We start from the raw sequence: 24,169 nt of genomic DNA on the forward strand, positions 1-24,169 counted from the left end.
GCCGCCTCGCTGCGCGCTAGGGCTGCGCCGCCGTCCGCTCGCCCGCAGCCGCGCGGGCCCAGGCGCCCAGACGGCTGCCTGCGCGGCCCAGCGCGCCGGGGCCTTCATTAGTTCGCCCCGCGTGCCGAGAAGCTGAAGCTCCGGGCTGCACGTGCCGACTCTGAACTTCTCGTCTCTCACCTCCTCAGTGCCAGGGTCTCATGTCGGAGGAGTGCGGGCGGACTGCAGCCCTGGCGGCCGGGAGGACTCGGAAAGGCGCCGGGGAAGAGGGGCTGGTGAGTGGGTAGGGCCCCGGGTGCTGGCTCTGGAGAGGCGGCCCAGAACGGAGGGCTGCTGTCCCAGTTCCTTCCAGAGCTCAACTGTGGGCCCTCGAGGAGCCGGTGGAGGGGGCGGGATCTGGGACGGGCTGGGCAGAGCCGCCAGGCACCCCAGGACTTTGAGGTCGGGGGTCTGCAGCCCCGGCGACTGCGCCGTGGGAGCTTGGACCCCGGGGAGGGCGAGGAGCGGGACATCAGGAACTGGGGGTGGCTTGGGGGAAGGGAGGGGAGGCGGTGAGGGAGCCCCCGCGGGTCTGTGGGATGGGGAGAGGAGGAGGGGTCTAGAACCGCCTGAGACCGCGCCTCGTGGCTTCCTTCAGGTGAGCCCCGAGGGAGTGGGGGACGAGGACTCGTGCTCCTCCTCGGCCCCGCTGTCCCCGTCGTCCTCGCCCCGGTCCATGGCCTCGGGCTCCGTCTGCCCTCCTGGCAAGTGTGTGTGCAGCAGCTGCGGCCTGGAGATCGTGGACAAGTACCTTCTCAAGGTAGGGCGGAGCCGCGACGCCCAAGGCAAGCGCGGTTCCCCGGGGAGCTCTAGGGAAGGAGAAAAGTTTATTTTCCCCTTCTTTTCCACTCAAGTTCTCGGTCGAGGTTGTAGACTTTCTTAGCACAACCGCCCAGTCAAGGGCAACTCATAAGGTGGGAAAAAACAGGAGAAGAAATTTTAAAATACCCCCTGTTGTTGCAAAACTGCTTGTGTGTGTGGTCTAGGGGTGCCGATACCCGGGTGAATGTACTGGAGTCAGCCACCTACTTGTAGAGGAACGGAAGTGGGGAAATCCTTACCCATTCTGGAAACAAGGTCCTGCCTCATTATTTTTATCGAGCCTCGGGTTATAACCCGCAGTAACACCCAGGCGTCTGCCTGCTTATGAGGGTTCCAAGTCTGTATATGTTGACCGATTTTCCCTTTTCAGTGTCTCTTTTGGTGAGAACCACTGTGAAGTGCCTTAAAGAGTCTTTTCTAGACAGATATTTTTTACATAGTCTTATGTTTATTTACACTAACCTGAGGCTTTTCCAAAATAAAATGCATACTACCATTTAAATAAAAACCATTTTCAGTATCTTCCTCCTCTTACTAAGGTTTAATACTTCAAGGCCACGCAGTGGTGTTTTTTTTTTTTTTTAAACGTCATCTCCAGTGCTTAGGAGGGCAATGGAAATTGATGTGAAGTTAGACAAAACAAAAAGAAAAATGCCTGGGATGAAGTGCTTCAAGTGGTGGTTTGAGAGTTGACTGTCTTAATTTGTTTTACTTCTCTTAAGATATTGTGGGGGAGTTTTGAAGTATAAATTCTGGCAGGCCAGTTATCCATGTCATTGCATGAAGGATCATAGTCCCCCGTGTTTTAACCCTAATATCATGGAATTTCAACTTCAATAGTTTTTTTAAACCACTATTTAAAATAATGATCTCTCCTACACTAAATTAGTAGCAAACCAGTTCACTTTCTATTCTCCCCACCACCACCATCCCCCACCTAGTTTCTCAAAAGAATTCATTATGTAGAATATGAATTCAAAAAGCAAGTTTGTGAGTTTCTTTAAATTTCTGCCTCAGCATACAAAACTGCTTCATCTGGGAAGCTAGCATGATACCCTGTAGATACAACTAAGATAAAGAACCAAAAAGAGTTTTGGTGAAAACTGTTTAAAAAGTAACTAAGTTACTTAATTAGTGGTTGATTCTTAAGGCTGGCAAGTTAGCATAGCTTTCTCTTTAAATCTCTATTCTTAGATTCCCATTTCAGTGTTTCTAGACCTGAGCCTCTTTGAATATTTCAAAACCATCTTTTGAATCAAAACTAGCTTCTTCCTTTCTTGAGCCCTCTCAGGAATTAGCTTTATCTTTCAGAATATTTCTGAATGGATGTATAATGGATCCACTTCATATTAGAGAGGAAAAAGAAAAAAGCTTGAAGTGACTCTTAACATATCTTCTGAAATAATCATTTATAGCATTCATCTTTTATATGTTAACATATGTTTATATATCAGATATATATTTGTATAAAACAATCTAAATTATCTAAATGAGGTTTTTTTAAGCTTTTTTTTGTAATAGTACTGGAGTCCTCTCAATGAAGTCTTCTACATACAGTCTTAGTTTACTCTTTAGTATATGTACAAGTATGCATAAGTACCTATTAGTAGACGTGCAAGAAAACTGTCTTCCTATCATATAGGAAACTAACAAAAGTTTGACACTTTATGATTATATAAACTCTTGAGTTCTCAACTCCCCCACCACCACCATTTTGAGTACATATTCTTCCAGATAAGTTTGAATTCAGTTCAAGTCACTGGTGAAAAAATAATTATTAAATAGAATATTTGAGGATGTAACTGTTTAATATAGAAAAACACCATATCATAAGGCAAGTAAAATGGAGTTAGAACAAAAATGTGAGAGGAGTTAGATGCGTCTATTGCCCATGTGATACTTCAGTGCCCTGTCGTTTGAGTGGTTTTTTTTTCTGGATTGATCCTATATATGTATACATACAGAGATTGGATGAATCCTAGCCATCAGGAAAGGTTTATAGTCTCCAGAATTTTTTCTGTTTACCTTATTTTCCTCTCTGGAAAAGAAAAGATGAAGGAAGGTTTTGTTTTGTTTTAGTAAACTTTGAGGAAAGGTGGCACACTAGGAATTACATCTGGCTTTAGGGAACTAGAGAATGACTATGACTCTGCCCTGAAGACTGCATCTATCCTGGCTTTAAAAAAAAAGCCTGGATAAGATCAAAATGCAGAAGGCCTTAAACAGTGGAATACTAATGGAAGCCTGTACTTCTCAACTTTAATTTAATTGGACCCATTTGGGGGGGGGGGGGGAAGAAAATGCATCTCTATATCCAGGACAGCGATAACCATTGTTAATTTTTAAAAGTTTGGTTTCCTCAGATTTTTTTCCAGTTGTTTTCCAATGCTATTTTCCCTATTTACTTGTATAGTGAGCATGTTTTTTAATAGGAAAATCAAAACTTAAATTTCACTAAAATCATCAGTGCTTTGGAAAGAGGGACATAACTAATTAGAAGCCAGTGAAACTTTCTTCTTCAGCTTCACAGTACCTTTTATATTTCATGTCACAGTAAAACATATTGAACAGTAGTGCTAACATGATAGAATCATTGGACAAGATTGTCTTTATTATGAAATAGTGTAGCAAAAGCTATATTTCAAAATTTCCCATTTTTTCCAATTTCCTAATTCCTATATTAAGCATTAGATCCATTTGTACAATGTAACTGCTGCTTTTGCATTATTGCTGTTCTTTTAAATGAAATTTTATTAAGCTAAACCATGTTCTTGTGCCCACAAGGGCAAACTTTAGGAGCTTGCATTATAGGCATATTCAGTTCAGTACACATCTTCATTCCCGAAGGCCAAAGGTATACAACTTATAGTATGATGGCAACAGTTTAAGGTGAGCATTTGTACGATTTGTCCACTGACCCGACAGTATTTCATGCCCCTATTTACAATGTAAAGTGCTATGATTTATTAATGCATTTTATAAAATAAAATGTCTTACTAAGTATAAATGACAAACAATACTTGGGTGCCTTTTTAAAACCACTTATAAAAGATTTATTTTTTTCCTTTAATGACCAAATCATTAAAGTAGGGTTACCAGTGCTTTATGTTTTGGTTATTTAATGTTAGGTGGGAGCCAGGGCTTCTGCCATATCAATATCTAAATCTACCTTAGCAGTGTCTGTTTTTTAAGAGAAATGAATTGCCTGGCTTCTTTATAAGGGTAAGTATTTATCTTACAAAGCTTTTAGTCCATTTTCTTTTTCACTGTAACTAGTGAACAGTTTATAATTATTTGGCTAGAAAGTAGATTGAGAAGGTATGTGGCTTGAATTCTTTAGTTGCCATGTGTTATGGTGGGAAGAATTTGGTCAAGGAAAAATTATAAAACCAATATGTAGGACTTAAAGTGACCAAAATTTTCCCTATGTTCATAGATGTTGATTTAAAAAAAAAAAAAAAAACAGAATGGACATTTGATTTATTTAAAAAAAGATACTTGAATTTTTCAAAATTATTTTTAAAAAATAAACACAAAGTATAGAAGATGCTGTTGTGATTTTTCTGGCTGAAATCTAAAAGAGAGTATATCTAGATGCGTATGTATGTAAATATGACACCTCTTAGATGGCAACATTCAGAGCATGTGTTAAAATATTAAGGGGCTAGCTTGTAAAATTGCCTGATAGAGAGAACCAATGAAGGGTACTCTTGAGCATGGTGTTAGAATGGCTTCTCATTTGGCCCCTTTTTCTTCCCAGGTGAACGACCTGTGCTGGCATGTCCGGTGTCTCTCCTGCAGCGTCTGCAGGACCTCCTTAGGAAGGCACACCAGCTGTTATATTAAAGACAAAGACATTTTCTGCAAACTTGATTATTTCAGGTACACTGAAACTTCTTTTGTTTTTTTTTAGTAAGTAGATACACCAAGAAATTATTTATACAAAGAGAATTTTGTAAATAGGCTTTCTGGTCCAGTTTTATTTACGGAAGCCCACTTTTTTGTATACAACAGATTTCAAAATGAGAATACTTTATATTTTTGAGGTAAATTGGATTAAAATAAATAAAATTAGCATATTGATATGTTTTAGGAACCCAGTATATAAAAATTAACTTTGAATAATTTTTTCTACCTTGGCAAATGAAAGTTTTAGGTATTATAAATAGGGAAGCTTCTTTGCTGTACAGGGATATAAAGTATGAAATATAAGGTGACTTATTGTAGCAATGCTCTTTGTTCAGGTAAAGTAGTAAGACAAAATGAAGTAATTATAGGGGGAAAATATCAAAGTGCTATTGAGCTTTTACCAGTTTATTATAGAATGACCCCCTGTAATATACCTATAAAATGCCAGCAGTTTGAAAACTGTGATAAACCATAATATTCAGAAGAATTGACCATTCCAGTATCAGAAATACACCAAGTCCAATTACATAACCTGACTAAAAATTCTGTTTCTTTTGTCTGTTCTTTGATATTTGTGCGATTATATTTGTCTAGGGTATTAAATGTAACATTTTCTCTGCCTGGTCTCTTTATAATCATTTAAATGGAAAATTTCCTCATGGATAGAATTCAATTCTTAATGGATAGCTATCTCAAAACTGAAATCATCCTTAAGCATGACTTTTTAAAATTATCACCTTTTTCCTTTATTTGCATTTCCAAAGGAAGAATTTTCATTGTGAAATTGGGAAGTTAATACTACATAATGAAGTTTGTAATACTAATTGTGTTGTTTATACTCAATTTCAAAAACTGATTTAAGAGTTTAGTGATTGATTTGAATAAAATTGCTAGGCAAGTTAAAGCACGTCACGAAACCCAGAGTCCTTTATTTTACAAAATCATAGGATTTTATAATTACCCCAATCATATATTTTTCATCAGGTTTGCTTTCTATTTTCTCAAAAACAGTAGCAATTTGCCTCCTCTTTCACATAGGGTATGCTAATCTTAATTTTCTTTTTTTTTTTTTGTAATTTAAAGCTGCTTGAAATGTTTGTTTTCAGAGACTTTTTACAAGTCTAGTTCTGCAGGATTTTTTAAATACCCTGTATTTTACTATATTCAAAAATTGATTTTATGATTCAGATTAATTTAAAAACTAGCAACACCTCTAAAGATATGTTAATAAATAGACACAGACACATATACTTCTCTAGTTTAATGGGGATATGCCAGGCTATGACTGCGGTTGTGGTAGGAGATATGACAGAGTGTCACAAGGACTGAGAGATAAAGGAGATCTTTACATCTGGCATTTTGCTAAGATTAACTTGCATTTAATGTCCAGAATTGTGTCTAAAAGTTTTAGGTAATATTTCTCCACCTCTTGTGGATGGTAATGCAAGAGCTTGTTTACCAAAGGAAGCATCTCTGAGTTTTCCTTCCTCATGAACCAGAGTGAACAATTTCTGTTCTATTCATTCTTTGATAATATCAATTTTAAATGCTTTAACTTTTTTAAAAAGTTTAAAGTATTTTCTAATTATCTCAACTTGGCTTTAAGATATCACTATTTATATCTTCAATGGTATCGCTTTGTACTTTTAGTTTTTTCAGTTTGGAGTGTGTGTGTGTTATGTTGAGTCTCTAGATAATTTATAAATGTCCTGATATTTGTTACAAGAAGGATATTGAAACTCAAATTTCAGTTATTTTAAGAGAAAAAATCCTATCCTCCTTTAGAGTAACAATGAGAAGTTTTTGTTTTATAAACAGGTTTGAATTATGATCCCATCTCAAGTCTTGCTGCTGCTTACCATATTGACTTTTAAAAAATAATTTATTCCTGTTTCATTTTCAAAAGATTTAAATACTTGGATTAATCCAGTGAGTAATATAATGTGTTAGTTTAATCCTAGACTGATGAATATCTCACCAAGCATTAACTCTTCACCCTTCCCCCGCCCCCCATTTATGTAGAAGGTATGGAACTCGCTGCTCTCGATGTGGGAGGCATATCCATTCTACTGACTGGGTCCGGAGGGCCAAGGGGAATGTCTATCATTTGGCGTGCTTTGCCTGCTTTTCTTGCAAAAGACAACTGTCTACGGGAGAGGAGTTTGCTTTAGTGGAAGAGAAAGTTCTCTGCAGAGTGCATTATGACTGCATGCTGGATAATTTAAAAAGAGAAGTGGAAAATGGTAAATATATACTTAAAATACTTTTGAATCTTTTGGGACAGTGAACACAGGGATAAAAATAATTTTTTCCTAAGGTCGTCTTAAAGCATTATTTTGTGCAGTGTAATTGTGGTGAAACTCATTAAGCCCTCTACTGTTAGTGATGGTCTCCATCTGTTTATTTATGAGAAAAGCCATGGCATATGTATTTGCCTTGTGCCATATTCTCAGGAAGCAGCCTTGAGTTTAGGGTTCTGTTTTGCTTTTTGTAACCAGTTGTTTCCTTGTGTTTGCCTTTTTAAGGATGAGCCTTAGATGTGCACTTTCAACTTGGTGCACTTTTGACTAAATATATAAGCCTACAAATGAAATGTTGTTTCTACATTATGTTTCTAGTATGTTCTAAATCTTAAGGGATTTGGCAAACTAGAAGGTGTATACAGTTTCATACCACGTCAAGAGATGCAAGAAACCTGTTATTGTATAACTGCCCCCATTTGACTTACCAGCACATTTGGTGTGTTTTTTAAATGCAGGTAATGGGATTAGTGTTGAAGGCGCCCTCCTTACAGAGCAAGATGTTAATCATCCAAAACCAGCAAAAAGAGCTCGGACCAGCTTTACAGCAGATCAGCTCCAGGTAGACATGACAATGAATTTGAGTTTTTGAAGCCCTTTTCCACCACAAAAAAGAGAAAAAAACCCCAATAAACAAAAAACACCGAAACTAACAAAAGCCAAACAAAAACCAATGTCTATGCTGACTTGAAACATTTTTATTTTTTCAAAAAAGTTATTCTGTGCTTTTTGTGCAAACTGACTTGTTAAGTGTATGAAAACATTGCCCTAAATATTGTTTATCAATATTCGAAGAGTTGTGGTATGATGTGAACTTTGCAAGTTTGTCTCCCTGATGTTTGTTAACATTAACATCAAGGTGCAAACAAAATGGTGCTCTGTCCTGACTTCCTGAAAAAATTACTTTAACTGAGGTATTTATGTTACTACATGTAATTTTAATAGAAGACAGAACATTTTGGGACACTTAACAGAAAGAGACGTTCAGTATGTGGGTCTGTGGGACTCTGATGTGTTCATCTTTTTAACAAACTGCATTGAGTCTTTTAATAGACAAGATTGTAGATTTTCTGAGTAGGAGGGAATTGAAAATGCCTTACCATAAATAGAAATCTACTGATTGACTGCAATCAAGTAGACCTTTCCTTGTTTTTAAAGGGGGTAGAGGGAGTAATTCTATAATTTGATGCTAAAGTTTGATTATGTTCCCTGAAAATGGAGGGGTTATTTTCAACTTAGTTGCCCTAAATATAATTGTCATAACTTCTATTTTTATAGTCAGGAAAATAATGAAATAATTACTCTTTGCTTTATATTTAAGTCTGTACACACAGTGATTTTTTTCTGGCATTTTTTTTTTTTCAGATAAATCATTTTCTAAAAGATTAGTGTGACTGAAGTATTTGCTTTATGTTAAGGTGAGGTAACATTTATTGAGCACCTACCATGTATGTATGGCTAGGTGCTTTACACATATTATCCAGCTTAGCTCAGACTTTAGAGGGTTTTTATACAATGTTAATAAATGAGTGACAGTAATTTTTTAAAAAATCACTGATAGTATTCTAATACTTGTCAGTATGTAAGATGAATGCAGTATGAGAGAATATTTATTTTGACAATGATTAAGAAAGAAGCCTTGATATGACATAAATATCCCAAAGGACCTTAATGTCACTGAAAAGCAATCTAGCTTTAAAATCTAGATCCATTCTTAAAAACAATTCCAGAAAATTATTTCTGATTCCTTAATTCAGGCATCGACTACTATAGTAAGTAGAAAATGGAAGGTAAGGCAGCTGAAAGAAATATCTGTTTGAAGCTTGTTTTTCTGGGTGCCTCATGTGGTTATCATGAAAATCATGTAAAGCCCCAGGTAAGGGATACGTGTACCTGTGGGAGACCTGGTAGCAAAATACCCAGTAGCTAAAAGGTGTCTGAGTTAAAATAGAATCTGTAATATAAATATGTTCTGTGTATAAAGTGGGCTGTTTCCGTGAAAGACTGCCACAATTTTAATAGTCATAAGACTGATAACTTTAATTCAATTTAAAAATTTATTAGTAAAAAGGTAACTGAAAATTTGAGGCAACTTTTAGGCAGATATGTACAATCTCATCTGGAAAGTGTAGATACTAATTAAATAGAGAGGGAATAATATTTGTGGAGGTCTTTGTTTACCAAGTCCTATGCCAGATAATTTCCTGTACATTATCTTTTTTCATCTCTTACAATTCATCCAAGAACTACAGAGACTCCCCCAAGGCAGACAATCAAGGGAATGGCAGAGAAGAGATTGGACCCTACTTCCCAAACTTCTGGTCTTTTAATTTTCCTTAGCCTCCCAGGAGACCATGAGTAGAACTGTGCCTTACTAGGACTCCATTTCACGGCTGTGGCAGCTAAAACAAGAGTGAGATTCTGAATTTTGAAGATGGCTTTATAGTTTTAAATTGCAAATGTGCATAAAAACTACTTAAGCCATGCATTATTATATGAAAATGTTATCTGAATCATGAGTTTTTAAAAATTTATATCAAAATCATAGGTTTTTAAAAATGAAAGCAGAAATTATATTCTTTCTAAGCATGTTCTCGCTTATTCAGTGTTGATTAGCATCAGTCTATGCCAGGAATGACTGAAACGATGAAGCATAATCTTGTCCTCAAGTGTTCTTTGTTGCTTAGGTATCTAGGATAAATTGAATCATTATACTTTACCAGAAGCTTTAATAAATCAGGCCATGTACCTCATTGTTAAATTGTCTTACTCCTCAGAAAGCTAATTATTTAAGTAGTGCTTAAATTTAGCAAAACAATAAAATATAGGTGGTCAGTAAGTCAAGACTATTCATACAGTACCTTGCTTGGGCTTAGAGTTAAAGTATGAGGAACAAACAAACTTCGAAATTCTTTAGAAAATTACGAGAAGAAAAAAATAGTTGAACACAAAATAGACTATTCTGTGTTGGCAAAAATATTTCAAATATTGTCTCATTTGTATAAATTGTATTTTTAAAGTTCCTGCCAATATTATGGTTTGCTTATTGTAGTTGGAAGTACTTGCTCAATGATTATTAATGTTAAACATGCCAGGGTTAGCACCTACTTTAATCTACTTTCAGATTAAGTTGGTCAGCTGCTACTATGCAGACTCTTGACATTTTTGGTAGACTTTCTGGCTTGAAAATGATGTGTCTACAGAGGCTAGATCCTTGACCATTTTAAATAGCTCAGAAGAGGAATAGGGTAGATTCTTGGCATCATTAGTGACTGGAGAGCAATGAAACCAAGTCAAAATTAAAAGGATTCTTTTATGAGACTAAACACTGATGAATACATCTTACTTTTCCATTGGCATATTCCAGTTTTAAACCATCAGTGTTGATTTAAGTTTTCCTTTATTCCTTAATGAGAAATTGCTTTAGTAAATGTAATTTGGTTCCATTATTAAACTTGTGAATTTGAAATGCATTTGTGAAGAGCATATGTTTTTTGTTTTATAAATTATCTATAATAACATTACAAATAAATATCTGTTCAGCTTTCCTCCTTGAAAAATTAAAAAAACAAAGACATTAATTTGTTCATTCTTTTTTTCTCTTTTGGATGTTACATGCTCAACTACGTATAAACACAACTATTTGCACATGAAGATATTAAAGTAACACATTTGGAGTAGGAGAGGAAGGATTACGTGAACTGGGCATGATAATAAACTTTTAGGCTGTTTCTGCCCATTTTTAAAAGCAAAAGTAAAAGTGCTAGTTTACAGCAAGTATGTGGACAAGTATATTGGACTGGAAGCCAGGAATGCCTTATTCTGGAAGAGTCCTATCAGTGAGAACCTAAGTGAAAAAAATACATAATTTTTAAACCTCATAAGGTTTCCCGGAACAACACTGATCTTTTTCTCCACACTGTCTTCGGATTTTCTACATATTGTGTAGGTTCATTCAGTTAATCTGGGCATTATCTCCAGATATAATGGATAAGACATTCCCTTTACCCTCCAGAAACTCACTTTCTGCTATGAAGAGCTCTACTTGCTAGCAAATTAGCTAGCTATTTGGTGACAAGTGCAGTGGCAGAAGATGGTATTATTTGAGGAACATAGTAAAGAATGCAGTTAATCTTGACTGTTGGAAATGGTGTCAGGGTCAGCAGAACTTTAGATTAGGTAGATTACCCCCATCCCATGCCCAGGACATGCACAATCATTTGGATGCTAGGCTCTACTCTCTCATTATAATACTTTCTTTATATTTTATATTTCCCTCTATTCACTTTTAAGTAATAAAATTCAAATATCTTGCTTGATTCCCAGTACTTCCTTTTCTGAAGGAATCAAAGCCCTTTGCTTGTGCTTTTATTCTGGAGCTCCTTTTCCTCCTCCGTAACTCCATGCGTCTCACTTTAACTTGTATTGTTGTTAATTATTGGCATGCATATATCTTTCTCCCAGGAAGCTGAAGCCAGGTTCCAATCCAAAGGTTCACATCAGAATCATCTGGGAGCTTTTCGATCTATGAATGTTTAGATCTCAGGAAATTCTTATATAATAGACTGATGAGTATCTCTCTTTTAAGGTCCCAGATGTTCCTTTGCATAGAACAAGTGTCGAAACAAAGAATGATGGAGTCATTGCAATTAAGTGGAGTGTAATCTGTTGCACTGTCTACTATTTTCATACTAATAAAAACTGATGTAGGTGCCTTGAACCTATTTAGTTGAGTAGAGGTCAAAGATATGATTTTTATATTTTTTAAAATTGCTTAATGCTAGTAATTTTTAACAAAATGGAAAAAATAGTAAATAGACTTATACATTTTTTGTGGGTTGTAAGAATGGAAGAAAAGGTGAGCTTATTTTTAACAGCATAGTTGAGAGACAAGTTTTTTATGTTGAAATTTATTTTTTTTAAGATTTGAGCATAGCAAATTGTGCATAATTTTACATAATATGCATTCTTTTTATTGATATACACTTCTTTGTATTGATTTTCAAGTAGTAAATTACAAGTACTCCATTTTCTTGTGCATGCCTTATCTCTCCTGTCATCAAAGTTCAGAAGATTGAGCTTCTTATTTTTAGCTATTTACTATTTACTACCTACATTTTTTAAAAAAACAGGTTATGCAAGCACAGTTTGCTCAGGACAACAACCCAGATGCACAGACTCTCCAGAAACTGGCAGAAAGGACAGGCTTGAGCAGACGTGTGATACAGGTGACTATTTTAAAGGTTAATCAAGAGATACTAAAAGTTCTATTCTAGGTTTTTATAAGTGTACTTTGTGTGTGTGTGTGTAGAAATGTCAAAGCATTAGCTTCTCATTTTAGATCTCTTCACATTTTAAATCAGTTTTTTAAAAAGCCTGATAATTATTAGCCTGCATGATCCAGGCTACCATTTGTTAGACAGCTCTTTGCAGAAGTTACTTCGTTCATTGCTCAGAGCAAGCCTAAGATCCTAAGGCTAAAAAGACAACTACGGTTTGGAGCTAGATCTGTTTTTGAAGCCAGAATTGTTTCTACTTTTCTATGATTGTGTATGTGGATGTGTGTGTGTGCAGGGGGTGGGCAATGTTGATGACCTTTATTAAAGATCCAGGTAGAAGGAATGATGTAAACAAAAGTAGGGAAGGATAAGTTAGAGCAAATTTGTTGGAAGATAAAATTTATGTTTGCAAATTGTGGGAAATAGAGTTGTTTAAGCTGAACTTGGAGAGGCCTGTGAATATCAAGTTTGCTTCTGAGTAGGAGAAAACCATGATATGTATTTTTAGGAAGAAAGGACTGGTGACAGTACATAGGAAGACTTAGAGTTGGGAGAGGCTATATAGAGATTGACAGTTTAGGTGTGATGCCCAGCAAAATAATGATTTTTCAAAAAGAGACTTAGCTGGTGGCCTCAAATTCATTCTGAAACATTTTATCTACTGAAGACTAATGGCAGCCACTGGATGCAAGAGAGACGAGAAAAAAGACCTGGACACTGTAATGGTGAAGCAGAGAGACATCAAAGATGACTTATATTTGAAGTCAAAGTATCCATGGAAATGGTGTTACTGACAGCACTATTAAAGGTTTTTTAAAATGTGGGTTTGGCAGTTGGGAGGGAGATGAATTCCTTTTCCAGCTTTAATTATCACGCAATGATGGTGGCAGTTGAGCATGTAAACCAGTATTTTAAAGAATGAAGCATCATTTCCATGGATACATTTCCGTGGTGGCTTAGAAAGTAAAGAATCTGCCTGCAGTGCGGGAGACCTGGGTTTGATGCCTGGGTTGGGAAGATCCCCTGGAGAAGGGAATGGCTACCCACTCCAGTATTCTGGCCTGGAGAATTCCATGAACAGAGCCTGGCAGCCTACAGTCCATGGGATCACAAAGAGTCCAACATGACTGAGCAACTTTTACAAAGGATGAACCAGACTCATGAAACTAGCTCCTTTATAGAGAGACTGTGGGCAGTAAAAACTGAGGCATGAACTTTATGGAGCGAGCTGTGTGAACTAGACCATCACAGCCAGAACCAAGGAATGCGTCTAGGGTAGAAGCATCATGGAAGCCTGAGGACTGAGGTAGATTCAAGATGGAGGTGGTCAACTGTATCAGGATCTTATATTTCCCTTCAACTAGGGAAATGGAAAACACTTTTAAATAATATTTAAGGTTAAAAAGGTATAACAGAGTAATGATGCAAGTGACAGACTGTAAGATGAAGCCCAGTGGGGGAAACAGTTACGTCTAACACTGCACTATAATGTTTTATTTCTTAAATTGGCTGGTGGGTAAACAGGTGTGTGTTCTTCAGTTTATTTCTATTAGGCCTGAAGTATTTCATAATTAAAAGATCATTTATTCCAAGAAGTCAGTGGGAGAGACCTGACGATACCTCAGCTTCTATGAAGACCTAGATTTGCCGTGGATTTGGTTAAGTGCAGTGTAATGAGGCTGTCTGAGGTGGCAAGTCCCATAACCTCAGTATTTTCAGATGTCCAGGGTATTGTGTTTGTCTCAGAGTGCCAGATTCTAGAAAGGGGCTAACAAGTGTGAAAAGAGTGCTCCCTTTAGAGGAAGATTAAGGTCAAAAAAGTCTGGAAATCATGTGCTATTATTAGCAGCAACAGGGATATTTATCTGGAGAAAAGATCTAGAGATGGTAAGGGAAGGAAGAGTATAAACAGAGGTGTCTTTAAATGGTTATGAAAGGCGGCAGGATCATGTCTCTGCAAAGGAACGTAGGAGAAAAACAGATTTCACTCACAGTGAAGAATATTCTCAGTGTGTAAGTCTACAAAAGTGGCATCGGCTGCCATTGAGCACTACTGGTAAAGAAACTGCCTGCCAGTGCAGGAGACATGGGTTCAGTCCCTGGGGCAGGAAGATCCTCTAAAGGAGGCATGGCAGCCCACTTCAGTATTCTTGCCTGGAGAATCCTATGGACAGAGGAGCCTGGCGGGCTACAGTCCATGGAGTCATAGAGTTGGGCATGACTGAGCAACTTAGCACACACCATTGAGGTTTTGAGTTTCCTTTACCTGGAAGTGAAACTTCCTTTGTTGAGGTAGTTCCAACTCAATGGTCTGAGAGGTTCCTCATAATCTAAGACTCTATACATTCAGTGACAGTGATTGCTGTAGCTAAGTCAGATTCATGGTTATTACGTTTTAGGTTACTTTGAAGTTGGAAGCAAAGGAAAATGGAAGATTTTCTGAGAGCTTTCTTTATTATTCGAAGAAGTAAGAACCCCAGACAGATATCTCTCATATAATTTCCAGGTATTTAGGTCACCAGTATTATGAGCAAGTTAGCTACATTGCAAGCCCTAGAACCTGGAGAATATATTGTTGGGTGGTGGCTTTAATATGTAAGAGTTAAATATTTTGATAAGATGGCACAGGAGTACTAACAACTCAAATATATAGTCCTTTACAGTATTTTTGAAGGATTAATTACTGTGAACTCAAATAGTAGTCAGAACCTCTTTGCCCAGCTACTTCCTAGCATTGAGCACGCATTAGAAATGTTAAAGAAAAGAGATTTACTAGGCCTTGATTCTTATATACAAATTAGGTTACCCAAATATTAAGTGGAAATACTGGTCCTATACAGGATATTATTACAGATTTCACCTTTACTAGCTAAAGTCTGCATGAAAGTGAAAATTGTTAGTCGCTCAGTCGTGTGTGACTCTGCGACCCCATGGACTGTAGCCCCGCCAGGTTCTTCTGTCCATGGAGTTCTCCAGGCAAGAATACTGGAGTGGGTAGCTATTTCCTTCTCCAGGGGATCTTCCCAATCCAGATAACAAATCTGGGTCTCCTGCATTGCAGGCAGATTCTTTACCATCTGAGCCTCCAGGGAAGCCCTGAAAGTCTGCATAGTGAGACGTTGTAACAGAGCAGAAATCACAGAACAAAGATGGGTGATTTTACTTTCAATAGTCTACATCCAGATATAATCACTGCTCACATATCCTTTCACAAAGTTGAATTATGAATTGTATATCTTACAGAAACATGATAGATAAAACATTGCTGTTTCTCCCAGTGTGCTTGGAGTTCCCTTTCCATATTAAAATATACATCCTTTGTGTTACTATATAATTTATTTAGTTTATTTTGAAATCTTTTACGTCATAAAAATGCTACAATGAAGAACATTGTGTATATACTTTGTGCATTTGTTCAGTGGTGTCTATAGGATAAATTTCTAGAAGTGAGATTATTGAGTCAAAAGATAAAAACATTATAAGAGCCTTTGACTGATAGTACAAAATTCACCTTGCAGAAAGTTCAAAATCAATTTATTCTCCCAGAACCTACATATGAAATTTCTCTTTCCTAAAGGTGGATAAATCCTAACAACTATCATTCTTTTACATCCTTTCCAATTGCCAGTAAGAAAATATCATTGTTTTTATCTTTCTTTTATATCAATAAACCTTAATATGTTTACTTATATTGTGATTAAAAATTATTTTTTAGCTGATTTTTATATTGGGTTATTTCTTTTCTCTTTATCTTACTGATTTTTATTTATCATGTTAAACTTTCATAGTTCATCAATTGCCTTTTCATTTATTTTTACCATATAGAAATTTTACATTGTTTTGTATTCAAATCTCTTCATATTTTTTTTCTGATAGCTTTGGTCTTTTTCTTGCTTCACCTAGAGAAGTATATCAACATTGGCTTTTGTTTCGATAAACATTTATGGTCCCAATTATTTATATCTAAATCCTTATTTATTTGTAGTGGACTTTTGGTTACGTGTTGTAAAGTTGGGATTTTTCTTTTTTTCCCCCCAAATGATTAGGTAGCTTTCTCTAATCAATTCTATGCCAGCTCTAGTTTCTCAGTCATTTAAAATTACATCTTTTTCATACATTAAATTCTTTTATTTGACCCTTTGGGTTTTCTGAGAGATTGATCTAATGCACTAGTCTTCTTTTACAGAATGTCTACATGGCTTGCTTTCAGCTTATGTATTTTACAATTTACAACTTAGATTTTTTAAAAGTATGTTACTTAGAAGAAATTTTAACTCTTAGTGGTTTGAAAACAAGAAGAGATTTTAAGTCAGTAAGGAGAATCAAAAGGACTTGTATTTCATTCCTCAAGCTAGATAGTCCTCATGTCAGAAGTTTTCTGATGCCTGAAATCTTTATTTAAATGTGCAGGTTACATGATTCTTTGTGTTTTCAAACGTCTCTTTGCTTAATTACCTGTTGGTTTTTTTCTAGGAGGTATTTGAATTACGTTAAGGTAGTCATTCTACTGTTAACATCAGGCTATCTTCATATTTATTTCCAAAGTCTGAAATTAAAAAAAAAAATAACAGTGTTTTCCATCTAATACATAATTTATTGGAGACATAAGATACCTTGAAGAAACTCTGGGAATCATAGTGCCATATGTTTTAGGTTAATGTCATCCTGTGGGGTGCCTATCTTCTGGGCAGTGTCAGGGGAAAAGGCAGGTGGCAGCTATCCTTGGTTAAAAGTTGGAGAATCTGTGAGTGTGTCGTCTTGGCTGGCTGGGTGACGGCAGTGGTGCCTGTTGTTCAGTAGCCTGTAAAGGGAGCTGTGACTGAAGACTCTGGATGAAATCTCTGTGTAGATACCCGAGTCTCGCTGCTGCTCCAGAACATGGATGATAAGGTTGTGGCTACATCATTTTCCTTGATACATGCCTAAGCTTGTTCCCGAAATACTCCTTAGATGCTACCCTTCAGCCACCTGCTCAGACCCGTTTTCCTTTAGTTTTAACCCCTTTAGTTTATACCTCTGTTTATGAGTCCCAAGGATAGCAAGGTATGCCTTTTGAAGTCAGGCCAACTTTTTAATAAATCTTTTTTTTGTTCAGCCCTCTGTTCCACATTGTTCAGCCCTGATTCCCTTGAGCCGTCAACTAACTGCCTGCCATCCCTGGGCAGAGACTTCTGCCCCTGGCCTTCTCCCTTGCTCCCCAAATGTTCTTATCCTAATTTCCTTATAAAGTTTTAATCCCTCCGCTTCTCTATCTTCTTATGACAGAGTTGTTTGGAGTGATAGCAAATAAATGCTATAATATTTTAATAGAGGAACACTCTGTAGGCAGGTTATATCTAAGAGCAGGAAGTTCACATGCAGGTAGCTTAGTTACTGGAAGCATTCTGAGTGGTCTAGACTTGTTTACCCTGACCTGCACATAAAATTCTGCTTAACCCAGAACTTCCTTTATTTCTGTGATGGAGTGGACACAAGGTGGTTAGCTCCTTACATTTGGTGAACTGTTTCACCAGTGGATATGTTTGCATTTTTTTTAACTTAAATATTGCTAGTTGTTTCTTACTGTAAGCCTGACTTTAACCTGCTTCTTAGAGAATAGCCTATGCATTTACTAAGAGAAATTGAACTCAGCAGGTTACCAAGAGACTGGAATAACTGAATCAAGAGGTTTGTAGAAAGCCTTAAGTTCTCAGTGGGGATTTTAATCATTTGAAAATGGATTTCAAATAAGTCTAGCAGGTGTCTGAGAATACAGTGAGTAGTGTATTTTTTAAAAATTTCTGATGAAAGGGTTTTTTCCATTTTACTTGTTGTCCCAAATGTCAGTAGGAGAACCAAGGAAACTTTTCTGAAATTTTGACTCCCCTCCCCCATTTTTATTTTGGAAGATGCTGGCTTATTATAGAACCTGTTTTAAATTAAATCATCAGATAATTATTATTTGGGCAAAGAAAATGACTGTTGATAACTGTGCAAAATGATTTCTCTTGTGTCTACAGAACTCTTTTTTAAAGAAAGCTGCTTTAGATTTATGCTGTGCTTACATGGTAGAGTGGCATCCTTTGTAGTATTGAACTGGTATTGTACTCAGCTGCTATGTGACATAGCTACTGTTGGTTTTCTCCTCTCTCAGGTATGGTTTCAGAACTGTAGAGCACGCCACAAGAAACACGTCAGTCCTAATCACTCCTCCTCTGCCCCAGTCACAGCAGTGCCACCCTCCAGACTGTCTCCACCTATGTTAGAAGAAATGGCTTATTCTGCATATGTGCCCCAAGATGGGACGATGTTAACTGCACTGCATAGTTATATGGATGGTAGGTATCCTAACATTTAACAGCTGCCTTTCAAACAATCACTCATACCTTCTAATATTATATTATTAATAGGATTCACATTTTGAAATATTACCTCAGTAGTAGCTGAAAAATACTGTGGGAGAGGGATGCAGTAGGGAGAACTATCCAATCTTCTTACTTCTGTGACAGCCTTTTAAGGGGCATGCAAAGCACTCACTTTACAGCTAAAATACAGATATTCATAATGACTCATAGATAGTGCTTGATTTTTACTTAGAAAAAACATTCTTTTTGTTTTGACCTGATAAATATTTGAATAATTTATTTTCCTATGGTCAGACACAAGTATTCACCCTCAAATTTTTAGATTGCGGTTTACTGAATTTTGTTAAAAAAACTTTTTTATTGAAGCAAAACGTACATATGGAAAAGTACACACATAAGTATTCAACTTGATGAATTAATAAAATCAACATATCCGTGTAAATACTACCCAGAGGAAGTAGTAGGATATAATTAGCACCTCAGAAGCTTCTCTTATGTCCCCTCCCAGTCATTATCCTCTTCCTCCAAAGTAGCATTGCCTTGACTCCTAAAATCATGTTCTGGTTTTGCCTGTTGTTGAGCTTTATATAAATCAAACCTTGCAGAATGTATTCTGTGTCTCACTTCTTTCAACTATAATGTTTGTGAGATTCCTTTGTATTGTTGCAAGAATCAGTGATTTGTTTCATTGTTATACAAAATTCCACTGTAGGATACCATTATCCACTTAGGGTTGGTAGGCACTCATTTTATTTCCGGTTTGGGCTTTTATGTATATGATGCTATGGGCCTCATTGTACACACCTTTTGGTGCACGTTAATTCACAGTTTTATCTAGTACATATATGCTAAGAGTAGGATATAGGGTCCTGGCTACACATATGCTCAATCTTAGCTGATTCTGCCAAAAAGTTTCTGATACTGGTTGAACCAATATACACTCTGACCAGCAGCACATGAGAGGTCAAGGTGCTCTACCTCCTCTCCAGCACTTGATGTGGTGTGACCTCTTAATTTAGCCAGCTTAGTGGTTGTATAGTGCTATCTCATTATTTCCATTTGCTTTTCCCTCATCTCTGAAGAGCCTGAGTATTTTTTCTTTGGGCATTTGTATATTGTTTTTTTTTTTTTTTTTGTGAAGTACCTGTTCATGTCCTTTGCTTATTGGTCTGTTGGCTTGTCTGTTTTGTTTTTCCTTGATTTGTGCTAATTTTGGCTGTGTATTGCATATAGATAAGTTTTTTCATGATTATATGTATTGCTGTCTTAAGGGTATGTTTTATGGAGCACAAGTTCCTAATTTTAATATAGTTCCATCAGTTTTTTTCCTTCATGAGGAATGCTTTTTTATGACCTGTTCAAGAAATTGTTCCTACTCAAAGGTAATGAAGATATTCCTCCTATCAGTTCAGTTCAGCTGCTCAGTCGTGTCTGACTCTTAGCAACCTCATGGCCTGCGGCACTCCAGGCCTCCCTATCCATCAACAACTCCCAAAGCTTGCTCAAACTCATGTCCATTGAGTCAGTGATACCATCCAACCATCTCATCCTCTGTCGTCCCCTTCTCTTCCCGCCTTCAATCTTTCCCAGTATCAGGATCTTTTCCAGTGAGTCAGTTCTTTGCATCAGGTAGCCAAAGTATTGGAGCTTCAGCTTCAGTGTCAGTCCTTCTAATGAATATTCAGGACTGACTTCCTTTAGGATTGACTGGTTTGATCTCCTTGCTGTCCAAGGGACTCTCAAGAGTCTTCTCTAACACCACAGTTAGAAAGCATCAATTCTTTGGTGTTCGGCTTTCTTTATGGTCCAGTTCTCACATACATACATGACTACTGGAAAAACCATAGTTTTGACCAAATGGACCTCTGTCATATATTCCTCCTATGATATCACTAACCATGTTTTAGTTTGACATTTAGATTTACAGTCCATCTAGAATTGAATTTTCTATGTAGTGTAAAATAAGGACAAAGTCTTTGTTATGTTTATGAAAGTACCAATTTCCCAGCTGATTTTCTGTGCCACATTGTCATAAACCAAGTGTCCATATAATTTATATGTCAACTTCTGTATCCTTAGAAGAGCCTAGAGGGCTACTGTCCATGGGTCACAAAGAGTTGGGCATGACTGAAGGGACTTAGAACATACTATTCTGTTTCATTGGTCTATTTATTTCTGTATCCATGCCTAATTGTTTTACTAATGCTGGATATATAATTATTGATATCCAGTAATACATGTTATCCTATTTTGTTGTTTGTTTGTATTGCCTCTTCTTGACCCTTTATGTTCCCATAATTTTTTCCAACAAAAAGAAAATAATTGAGATTTTGGTATAATCTGTTAAATAATTTGGTAGGAAATTAATAATCTTAATAATAATGTCTTCCAAACCATGATCCTAGTCTGTCTTTCTGTTTATTTAGGTCACCTTCAAATGCTCTCTTATATTCTGGAGTTTTCTGTTTAGGAACCTTACGCATCTTTTGTTAGTTTTTTTTTTTATAGGTTTTTGTTTTGATGCAGTTAATTGTAAATGGTTTTTCCTTTATATATGGAAATCTAGGTTTACAGCTATTTTCTTTCAGCACTTTGACAATATGAATAAAATAGTTTTCTTCCATTGTTTCTGTTATTTAGAATATAGTTAATTGACTTGATACCACTCATTGTTGAAGTCAGCTATGGGTCTTATTCTTATTCCTTTAAAAGTGAATGTCCTTTTCCCCTCAGCTTTTCTCTTTGTGCTTGGTTTTAAGTTTTGTAGAATGTGCCTAGATATGCTTCTTGAATATGAAAGTTTGATGTATTTGCTTATATAAACTTTCTGTATCTTCAAATATTATTTCTGCTATTACTGAAAAAGTCTATATTTTCTAGCCTTTTGATCTTCCATGTTCTGGACTAGATATTTTCTTATCTGTATTCCAGTTCACTAATTCTCTCTGTATATGCTGTAAAACTCACTTGCTGAGGTCTTAATTTCAGTTATTATTTTCAGGTTTTAGAATTTCCATTTCATTCTTTTATATAGTTTTTATTTCTATACCAGAATTATCTATCTTATCACTTTATTCCTTAATACAATTATTATACTAATTATGGTTATTTTAAAGTTCATACCAGACAACTCCAATATCTGGATATTTTCCCAATCTATTCTATTGTTTTTTCCTCTTTGTTTTTAGTCAAGTCATGTCTTATTTGCCTTGTTACTTTTTTATTGCACTTCAGATGTGAGGTGTGAAAACTAGAAATAATTTGAAGCTCTGGATGGGATATTTTCCACCAGAGAGAATTTAGTTTTGCCATTGGCAGGGAGTTAGGTCAGGGGAAGACCAACTTAATCCAATCAGACATCAGTTCTCACAAAGGCTGGCATGTTTCTGGGTCACCACTTCTTGGCAGTAGCCTTTTGGGATACCCCCCAAAGCTTGTGTTTTGTTTTGTGTCTATTGTTTTTAATGAGGGCTTCTCTTCAGTGGTACCTGGTCCTTCATATTTGTTCCCCAGTACCCAAAGTCTAACTCCTGAAAACTCTGCTAAACTTCTCAGCCTCTTAGACATTCATTTTCTTTTAAAATTGTTATTACACTTGTGGAGGAAAAGTAGCCTCATTTTATTTCCTTCCTTCTCTAGGACTTGGCTTTGTGAACTCTCACTGCCTTGGTATCTTTCAGATGCCTTCAAACAGCTTTTTAAAAATTTTGTCCAGCTTTCTTAGTTGCTCTTAGGAGGACATTTGGTTTGAAGCAGCATAGTCTTTGCTGAGAATGAAAAGTTCATTTTAAGGTTTGGTTAAAGTAAAATTCAGAGCCTGTATCATTGTTGCCATTTATCCTAGTGTACTAGGATTAAAATTGTGTGTGTTCACATGAATGACTGTAGTGTTGCCTGAATCAAATGTGTTTTCATGTCTGCTTAGGAAAGAGTCAGTTAAACATCCATAAATGGGAATTTGGGGCAGGAGTCACCCTATAGAGGAACCTTCGTATGAAATTTAGCAACATCTCTGTAGACGAAGGTGGTGTGTTTCTGGCTGCAGGGTAAAGTGCAGTGAATGGGGTATGGATGGAGGACTTTAAAGTGGCAAAAGCTTGGGGCCCAAAATAAAGATTTTGGAGTAAACCATTCCTGGATTCTCATAATACTATACTCACTATGCTGAATAAGTTAATGCTTCTGCTGAGGTCAGTGAAATAGCTTGGTGCCCTCAGCTATAATCAGTAGTGAGAGGACTTTGCCTTGGATTGTTTTTTGTTTGTTTTTAAGTCAGTTTTATTTACCATACAAAACTGATCCACAAATTTCTTTCTATTTTGTAGCTCATTCACCAACAACTCTTGGACTCCAGCCCTTGTTACCCCATTCAATGACACAACTGCCAATAAGTCATACCTAATTCCTTCTTTCAGGGATAGAAATGATTAAGGATATAAACTTGTCATTTGTTATGTATAAAATACCATTGAAAATATATTAATGTTAATTTTTTATTTAACACCCAAAGCATTTCCAACATCACTTTGCTGCCCAGGTATGTATCTCTAGTTGGCCTGCAAGACACTTTTATTGATTCTTCATTTTTTGTAAAACTTATGTTTACAAGAAGAAAATAAATCAAATTTTTTTTGTATTGTATGAAAATAGTTCACTCGAGTGTGTATCTGTTAATTTATTTGTCATCAAAAGAGCACTTTGCCTAAAAGAAAGGACTGACAAGTGTGCAAAATGTTTACAATCCTTTGTGAAATTGTAGTTTATCATTAGTTTGTATCTGTAAGTTATTGTTATAAATATTACCTGTACTTTTTGTTATATACAACTTTATACTTTGAAGCTTGTATCTGTGAATTTGCAATTGAAATTTATTTTGCCAATGTTTTCTGAATGAACTGAATAAAGCTTCTGTTGTAGCATGCCATGCAAACACATTATTGTGTTTGTGGTTGATGAACTATGGCTGTAAATAACACTATAGTTTAATAAGCCCACCATTCTAAGTTTATTAAACATTTTTCATTCTTGTGAAAGTTTCAACCAATTTATCCTTTTTCTGTGTGTATTTCCAGCAGTAAGTTGACTTTAGCCTCTTACACGTATAATAACAACTTTTAATTTTAAAAGTCATTTTGTTTTGAGCTCTGTTGTGAGTACATTTTAATAGGAAACTTATTTGTGGATGATTGCACTTAAGAACACACGAAAATATCTCATTTGGCAAATTGTCTCTTTTGAACTAGCTAATAAAATTAATGTGAAAGAAAAGGCAGAGTGCTTTTCAAAATCACCTTTTGGGGGGTCCCAAGCCAGAAACGAAATGTGGGCCATCAGAATGTATTTCTTAAGGGTTGAAAAAGGAGGACAAGAAATATTTGGAGTTTTTGGTCAGTGCTTCTAGAGCAGAGACTCTTTACTTTTTCTTCCTAGTGAACCCTCTTTAGGGACTGTGATTGAGAGCTGAAATCTAAACCTC

The 24,169-nt window shown here is 36.4% G+C and overlaps 1 protein-coding gene across 1 annotated transcript; it reads left to right on the plus strand.

Moving 5' to 3' along the window:
* The first annotated feature begins 194 nt into the window (after positions 1 to 194).
* Positions 195 to 23,737, plus strand: LHX8 (LIM homeobox 8). The gene is made up of 8 exons (XM_069570492.2): positions 195 to 275; positions 638 to 799; positions 4,622 to 4,743; positions 6,793 to 7,013; positions 7,529 to 7,632; positions 12,203 to 12,298; positions 18,483 to 18,666; positions 23,019 to 23,737. Exons 1-8 carry the CDS (start codon positions 201 to 203, stop codon positions 23,093 to 23,095), a joined length of 1,041 nt encoding a protein of 346 aa, XP_069426593.1. The 5' UTR covers positions 195 to 200; the 3' UTR covers positions 23,096 to 23,737.
* The last annotated feature ends 432 nt before the right edge of the window (positions 23,738 to 24,169 follow it).

This window comes from Ovis canadensis, chromosome 1 (assembly GCF_042477335.2).
Source record: "Ovis canadensis isolate MfBH-ARS-UI-01 breed Bighorn chromosome 1, ARS-UI_OviCan_v2, whole genome shotgun sequence".
In the NCBI taxonomy this organism is placed as follows: domain Eukaryota; kingdom Metazoa; phylum Chordata; class Mammalia; order Artiodactyla; family Bovidae; genus Ovis; species Ovis canadensis.

Coding starts and splice junctions, on each gene's coding strand:
- LHX8 (XM_069570492.2), top strand. CDS start 201: ATGTCGGAGGAGTGCGGGCGGACTGCAGCCCTGGCGGCCGGGAGGACT. Junction 4,744..6,792: donor TGCAAACTTGATTATTTCAG/GTACACTGAAAC, acceptor CCATTTATGTAG/AAGGTATGGAACTCGCTGCT. Junction 7,633..12,202: donor TTACAGCAGATCAGCTCCAG/GTAGACATGACA, acceptor TTAAAAAAACAG/GTTATGCAAGCACAGTTTGC.